Source organism: Populus nigra, chromosome 16, assembly GCF_951802175.1.
Source record: "Populus nigra chromosome 16, ddPopNigr1.1, whole genome shotgun sequence".
NCBI classification, from domain to species: domain Eukaryota; kingdom Viridiplantae; phylum Streptophyta; class Magnoliopsida; order Malpighiales; family Salicaceae; genus Populus; species Populus nigra.
Genome location: NC_084867.1, coordinates 13,639,139 through 13,646,573, shown reverse-complemented (window position 1 = coordinate 13,646,573; position 7,435 = coordinate 13,639,139). Strand labels below are relative to the sequence as shown.

General features: G+C 38.1%; 3 protein-coding genes across 3 annotated transcripts; 2 read left to right on the top strand and 1 right to left on the bottom strand.

The window, feature by feature from the left end:
* Nucleotides 1-19: 19 nt before the first annotated feature.
* On the top strand, nucleotides 20-2,928 carry LOC133675938 (probable aminotransferase ACS12). The gene is made up of 4 exons (XM_062097503.1): nucleotides 20-707; nucleotides 802-936; nucleotides 1,248-1,447; nucleotides 1,573-2,928. Exons 1-4 carry the CDS (start codon nucleotides 324-326, stop codon nucleotides 2,405-2,407), a joined length of 1,554 nt encoding a protein of 517 aa, XP_061953487.1. The 5' UTR covers nucleotides 20-323; the 3' UTR covers nucleotides 2,408-2,928.
* Nucleotides 2,531-3,969, bottom strand: LOC133675939 (uncharacterized). Its single transcript, XM_062097504.1, has 2 exons — nucleotides 3,084-3,969; nucleotides 2,531-2,805 (listed from the first exon to the last, which is right to left on the bottom strand). The coding sequence occupies exons 1-2, from the start codon at nucleotides 3,918-3,920 to the stop codon at nucleotides 2,686-2,688; spliced, it is 957 nt and encodes a 318-aa protein (XP_061953488.1). The 5' UTR covers nucleotides 3,921-3,969; the 3' UTR covers nucleotides 2,531-2,685.
* Nucleotides 3,970-6,461: 2,492 nt separating this feature from the next.
* Nucleotides 6,462-6,812, top strand: LOC133675375 (zinc finger A20 and AN1 domain-containing stress-associated protein 9-like). Its single transcript, XM_062096725.1, has one exon. It carries the CDS (start codon nucleotides 6,462-6,464, stop codon nucleotides 6,810-6,812), a length of 351 nt encoding a protein of 116 aa, XP_061952709.1.
* The last annotated feature ends 623 nt before the right edge of the window (nucleotides 6,813-7,435 follow it).

The following is a 7,435-nucleotide window of genomic DNA, read 5'->3' as shown; positions in this document are numbered from 1 at the left end:
TGGAGTCATTACATAGCAAACACTCATTAGGCAAGAAGAAGATATTGTGCAAATACAAAGCTCAAAATGCCAAAACCTAAAATCCAAACTCCAAAATTATAAGCCACCAACACAAAATCCAATCTTTCCCTCTCCCTCACTCACTCCACCACCCACACAACACAACACTCAAAAAAAAAAAAAAAAAAAAAAACCAGCCTTCTCTCCCTCTCCCGACAACCTCGGCGCCAAATCTTCAGGCGGGTCAACCCACCAAACCCACATGACCCAACCTCTAACACTCCAAACAACACACCAACCCGACTCGACAAAAATCCACCGGAATGAGACTCATAGTGCCATTACAAGGCATAGTTCAAGGTAGGGGGGGCCTAATACTAGGTACCTTGATACCTTGTGCTCTTTTTTACTTCTTTCAACTTTACATTAAACGAAACCGTGGTAACAGTTCAAACACTCCATTGAATCCTCCGTCGCCGTCCAGTTCATCGCCCAACCTCGAGGAGATTCCGAGGACGTCATCCAGGTCGAGTTTTCTCGGTCGGGTGGGGTCGTTTGGTCCGGTGAGTGTATCCGGCAGGGCTAGTTTGATTGTAAGAGGGAATGATTCGCCTTATTATATTGGGTTGGAGAAGGTTTTGGATGATCCATATGAGAAAGCGCGTAACCCGGATGGGATCATTCAACTTGGATTATCAGAGAATAGAGTGAGTGAAAGACAAAGAGTTCGGTTTTTAATAAAGTTTTGTTATTTTTTTTTAAAATTTTGTTTAATTGGGTTTTTTGTTTTGGTGTTTTTAGTTGTGTTTCGATTTGATAGAGAAATGGATGGTGGAGAATGTGAGGGAAGCAATGGTGGGAAGTGACGGTGAGCATTTGAGTATTAATGGGATCGCGGCGTATCAGCCATCTGATGGATTGATGGAGTTGAAAGTGGTAAAGTTAAGAGTCTTTGGTACTTTTTTTTTTTTTAATGATGATTGTGACTATTTGAAAATTGGGTCGTTGTATTTAACTAACTTCTATGTTTAAGTTGAAAGGTTGTCTTTGTAGTGAATGCAGAGTTAATTTGGTGTTTTTGAGAGTAACATAAAATGTGAGCTAAGTTTAAGGTTTGGAACTGAGAGTTGTATGGGAAGTTAATTTAGCTGTATTAGAAGACAACTGGTTAGCCATGTAATGGAATTGAGTCTCTGGTGTGGTTTTAGTGGTTTGTTATTCTATTTAGTTGTTTCAGTTATTTGCAGGCCGTGGCAGGTTTCATGTCTCAGGTGATGGGAAAAGTGGTTTCATTTGACCCCTCATCAGAGGTGATGGAAAAAGTGGTTTCATTTGACCCCTCACAAATAGTATTGACTGCGGGTGCCACTCCTGCAATTGAGATACTATGCTTCTGCCTGGCAGACCATGGAAATGCATTTCTTATTCCAACGCCTTATTATCCCGGGTAATTTTATAGCCCCGAGTGCAACTTTTGATTATTAGTCACCAAGTGTGAAGTGAATTGTAATTTTGTATCTAAGTTTTCTTATGGAAATGTGCTCTTGGAGTTGATTATAAGAAAACTTGCAGATTTGACAGGGATGTTAGATTGCGAACAGGAGTGGAGCTAATTCCTGTTCACTGCCGCAGCGCTGACGACTTCTTATTAAGTGTTACTGCTCTTGAACAGGCATACAACCAGGCTAGAAAACGAGGAGTAAAAGTTCGTGGGATTCTGATTTCAAATCCCTCAAATCCTGTTGGCAATATACTTCCATGGCAAACCCTCTATAACATATTAGACTTTGCCCAAGAGAAGAACATCCACATTATCTCTGATGAGATATTCGCTGGGTCTGTGTATGGAAATATGGAGTTTGTGAGCATGGCAGAAATTCTTGAGAAAGAAGAATTTGATAAGAACAGGGTTCATATAATATATGGGTTGTCAAAAGACCTCTGTCTTCCAGGATTTCGGGTTGGGGTTATCTATTCATACAATGAAAATGTTTTGGCTGCTGCCAAACGGTTAACTAGATTTTCTTCTATTTCTGCTCCAAGCCAGAGGTTGCTGATTTCAATGCTGTCAGACACTAAATTCATTGAAGAATTCATCAAGACTAACAAGCAGAGGATACAGGAATTGCATTATTCTTTTGTTGATGGTCTCAAACAACTGGGAATCCAGTGCATAGAAAGCAGTGCTGGTTTCTACTGCTGGGCTAATATGAGTGGACTAATCCCTTCTTTCGGGGAGAAAGGGGAACTTGAGCTATGGGATAAGCTTTTGAATATTGCTAAGGTCAATGTAACACCTGGTTCAGCTTGTCATTGCATAGAACCAGGATGGTTCCGGTGTTGTTTCACTACCTTAGCTCTAGAAGATATTCCCGTAGTCATGAAACGAATCCGCAAGGTGGCATAAACTTGTAAATCTCTTAGTTGAAATTCAATGAATTTTTTGCACCCAATTTTGTTTCTTTCATGGTTGATGGTGTTGCTATGTTTGCAATCACTATTCACTGCTTTCAATGGCAGAGCAAGCAAGTCAATGGAAAATTCCAATTTGATATCTTGGGAGTTCTGGCAATTTTCAAGATTGGGTTACATTCTAAATGCTGTAAATTGTTTACATATTTGCCTGGAAGTGGAAAGCTAGAACGATCTGAAAAGGACTGATCAAAGAAATGAACTTCGGGTGGTTCATAGTGACAAATGCCCTATTTTCAGTCTTGGTTGGCGCATCTTCCTCTGCAGTCCTTCAATCATATTGATGCTAGTTCCAAAGATGCAGCATCCAAAAGCTTTCTTGTCCATAAATTTCTGCCACAGTTGCAAACAGGCAAGAGTAAAGTTATTTTAATCTTTTGTTGAAAATAACAGATCACTAGAAAATGTAACCTGTTATTTATTCAATGATATTGCAGAAGGAGATGATTTAAAGTATTTTTGTTCTTATGATTTTAATAGCTTTCACTTCTATATCCTTCTGACTTCTAGTTTTTTATCATCACTATCGGTGGTCTGATATCCAAAAATGGTTTTAGACTTCTTCTAGGAATAAAAGACAGTGACAGAAGAAGCAAGAATTGGACATTTACCATTGATGGATTCTGTTTTCTCATTTGAACAGCTTTTCTCTGACAACTCCTCCTTCGGCTCATCATTATCAGTTCACCAAGCGTTAGTGGTCTCCTTATCATGACACTGCTATTACGTTCATAATCAAAATCTCTGCTGTTTAGCTCCGGAGTAAAAGATTCCTTTCTGGGATGGGAAGCCTTTCCTAGAAAACCAGATTTGGGTTTATATAATGGAAAGAGACATTCCAAGAAAGCAGCCCCCTCAAGACTTGATACGCCAGTTGCATAACTGCTTGTGCTACTATCAGTTTCAGAAGTTGGCGATGATGGGGTTTCCTGCTGGCCATTGCTATCATCTGTTGGAGACGTTGTTTGCACCGGAACAGCAGTAGAAATTGCCACCGATGAAACCATGCAATTAGCCAAGAGAGACTGTGCTGAACGAAACGAATCATCTGTCTCGAAACTGAATGATTCAAGATCTGAGTTAAACATTACTCGTTCATCTCCAAAATTCTCCTCACCAGAATCACCATCCTCTTGCTTGTGATTGTCATCTCCTTGAGAGCACGTAACATGCCATGGTAAAGCAAGGAGATTTGCCTGTGGGGTTATAAATGCTGATTCTGGTGATTGTGAGAAACAGGATAGAGGTTTCCCAGGCTTTTCCTCCCAGTTGAAGGGCACTGAGGCGATGAGCTTGACAGGAGGTAGTTGAACTGGGGTAACCGAAGAAACCTCAGGTTTCCAGTCTCTTTTTGCCACCCCGGGCCTTACTTCCCAGAGAAATGGCACTGATGGTGGTTGCCTAATGTGTTTTTTCCTCGAGGAGTCTATGACTTCTAAACCAGCCATTTTGAAGTAAAAAGCTATTATCCCTTGCCCATTGCACCTTGAGCTGGCCTTGATCATGCATTTATATCGTTAAATGAAGTGGGTTAGTCGAGTTCCTATCTAAACTTTGCATGCCAACTGCACCATTCTTTTGATCAAGTAGTACATTAGGCGTACCTGCTCTCTCTACTCACTACTCTATTGGTCTCGTTGAAGTTCTGGCCGAAATAGCTCTTTGAAGTGGCCCAATTCAACAACTTAGGCCATCAATGGGCTGCCCATCATGGATAAAATAAGGTTGGCCTCCTTGCATTAAACTCGAAACATAGGAACTTCCCCACCTTTTCCTGTCCTGTCCCGTACAGGAATGAAGTGCATATATCCGAGTCAGCTGACTTCCGTTTGTATGTTTATAAATATGTGTTTGGACACAAACTAGCCCTGCATATTCCAAAATTAAAGCAATCACAGGAAGTCTCTTCTCTCCAAGAAATCAGAATCTCTTTAGTTCAAGAAGCTAACAATGACAAAAAAAGATGGCCTCGATAAAACAGCTCAACTCCTCCTTTGTGTGCCAAGGGTTGCGGTTTCTTTGGTTCTCCAGAGAACAAAAATCTGTGTTCAAAGTGTTACAAAGACTACCTCAAAGAAGAGGTAACCGCCAACTCTGCTAATAAACTCTCTGAACCTGGCATCACCCCATCAGCTGATTATAAGAGCCCAGCTGTCGCTGGCGATGAAACGAGATCAACAACTAACACGGCTGCTTCGAGTTCAACTAGGAAGATTCGATGCGAATGCTGCAACAAGAAAGTTGGCTTGACAAGGTTCAATTGCCTATGCGGGAAGATCTTTTGAGGGATGCATAGACATGCTGAAGAGCACCCATGCACGTTCGATTTCGAGACTCTTGGTCGACAAAATTTAGCTAAGCAAAATCCACTTGCTGTGGCTGATAAACTTGGTTCTAGAGCATGAAGGGATCATAAAGATTTCTTGAATCTGTCTTCTTCATGCATACAACAATGTTATATGTGATTTGTATTATCTTTACTGCTTGATTTGATAATAAAAGTTTCGAATTGGTATTATCTCCTAAGTAATCTATTATGATTTATAGTTTAAACTCACTGTAGTAAGATCAGCAACCACCAATTTTCTACTTAGCAATAATTCTGGGCTTTCTTCCAAGAGAAATGGCATTATGGCTTCTTGATTCTCTCTTTCTTGAAGGTTTAAGAATTCCTAGGATACTATTCTAATAGCATAAATACATTAATCATATTAAGAATTCCCATCGAAAAATATAACCATGGTTAACCCTAACCCTAACTCTAACCTCTCTTCTTCTCCTTTCCCTCTCTAATGTGTGCGTCCTCATCTCAAAATATCAGTAGATTTACGTCCGAATTTCTTCAGAACTCTGCCATTTTCGCCGGATTGAGATTATTGATAGAAGTAAAGACAAGAACATTGAGCCAATTGAGATTTGTCCCTTTTTTGGAGCCAATTGAGAATTGGATAGCAGTTGGGGATACCATGTCCTGGAGTCATCTTCCTTTTTCCTAAGGAGGCACGTAACATTATGGTACATTAGTGTTTTTTTTCTTCTTTTTTTTATTTATAAAAAGTACCATAATTGATAAACTGTACGAATGAGTTAATTTAAAAAATTTATAATCTAAAATTTTACTTGGATCGTGTTTTAAGTTGAATTAATTTTAACATCGAAATCATTTAAACTCAATTAACATATAATATAGTTGATTTAGTTAAAACTAATATAAATAAAAGAATATTTTTTAATTTAAATAAAAATATTCTTATTATTTATTGTGGGTTTTGAATTTAATTTTTTTGTTGCTATCCATCTCTCTCTTCATATATAATAGGCTCAATAAAACAAGTAATGATTAATATTTATTGAGCATCATAAAATTTTCTATTTAAATTTAGCTAAATAAATATCAATAATTTTTTTTTAAAATAAACTGAAAAAGATATCATTTTAAAAATAATGATAAAATTGGATTGATTTAATAGTCAATTGTAAATTTAATAATCCAGTAACTTAAATTTTTTTCTAGGATAAACTCAAACTGGATCTAACAACCATGATTTTAATTTTGTTTTTATTGAAGATAGTATAATTCGCAAGTTTTGAACACATATTTTTGTTTGTAAATTCTTTTATATGAAAAAGGTATTTAAAATGTTATAAATTTAAGTTTCTCTCCCTCCCTCTCTCAATTTATGATATTAGATGTAAAATTTCACCACTTGAACCAAATAGTGTTTGCAACAAACAAGTTATTTAAATCCTCGTCGAAAAGGATTCTTGCTAGATATTGACTCGTAATTAACGCATGATCCGAATCCCAAAAGGGATTAAAACACGTAATTAATGATTCAAAAACCCTACCTCTATCTATATCCACACACATATATAAAACACACAAAAGGCCATATAGCAAGAAATAAAAAAATCTCTGAACTCATTCTCAAGCTGTACGTGCGCACCATCTAATCATCAAGAAAGAGTTGATGGATTCACAAGACAAGATGACTCCTGCGTTGTGTGCCAAGGGCTGTGGTTTCTTTGGCTCTCCAGAGAACAAAAATCTTTGTTCAAAGTGTTACAAAGAGTATCTCAAAGAAGAGGTAATTGCTAAGACTGCAGACAAACTCTCTGAACTTGTCATCACCCCATCATCTGATGATAAGAACCCAGCTGTTGTTTCTAATGAAACAGCTTCAACAACCACTGCTACTGCATCCGCTACAACAGTGCTGAAAAATAGATGTGAATGCTGCGGCAAGAAAGTTGGTTTGATGGGGTTCAAGTGCCGCTGTGGGAAAACCTTCTGTGGGGTTCATCGATATGCCAAGGAGCACTCCTGCACCTTTGATTGATTTCAAGACTTTCGATCGAAAAATTTTGGCTAAGCAAAACCCGCTTGTTGCTGGTGATAAACTTGATGCTAGAATCTGATGCAGTCTTTAAATCTTCGATCTTCAATTAATCTTTGTAGTTTGAATATATATATATATATACAATAAAATTTATTTATTCCATCTTGCGAACAAAGCAAACAATCTTTTTTGTTCTTTCATGAAGTGATCCTTTCAATGGGCATTCTAATTTAGGCTAACTTGGCCTGCCTTTTGACGAACAAGACACGTTCTTTTCTAGTAGTTTGGAGAACTACTTAAATGGGCCATAAGGTCTGTCAAGAGTCTAGTTACAGCTAGCCACCATGTGTTTGTTCCTGTCAAATTCTTGCACAATTTCATTAATTTCTGACTCATGTTCTGGCGAACATTGTAAAAGTACCCCAGCAATTGTTAGATGTGTCTAGCTGGCTTATCTTGGTCGGACTAAGTTGCAAAGATTTTTAAGGGAAGAACATGTAGTGCAGTTGGGTCCATGGTGCCACTACAGGCTTAGCCTTGGACCACAACACATTATCCTTGGATCTGGTCCACTAGACAGGCCTAAACGTTTCCAAGATTATCTTACAATTTTTCTGGTTAGG

Coding starts and splice junctions, on each gene's coding strand:
- LOC133675938 (XM_062097503.1), top strand. CDS start 324: ATGAGACTCATAGTGCCATTACAAGGCATAGTTCAAGGTAGGGGGGGC. Junction 708..801: donor TTGGATTATCAGAGAATAGA/GTGAGTGAAAGA, acceptor TGGTGTTTTTAG/TTGTGTTTCGATTTGATAGA. Junction 937..1,247: donor GATTGATGGAGTTGAAAGTG/GTAAAGTTAAGA, acceptor AGTTATTTGCAG/GCCGTGGCAGGTTTCATGTC.
- LOC133675939 (XM_062097504.1), bottom strand. CDS start 3,920: ATGGCTGGTTTAGAAGTCATAGACTCCTCGAGGAAAAAACACATTAGG. Junction 2,806..3,083: donor GAAAACAGAATCCATCAATG/GTAAATGTCCAA, acceptor CAACTGTGGCAG/AAATTTATGGACAAGAAAGC.
- LOC133675375 (XM_062096725.1), top strand. CDS start 6,462: ATGACTCCTGCGTTGTGTGCCAAGGGCTGTGGTTTCTTTGGCTCTCCA.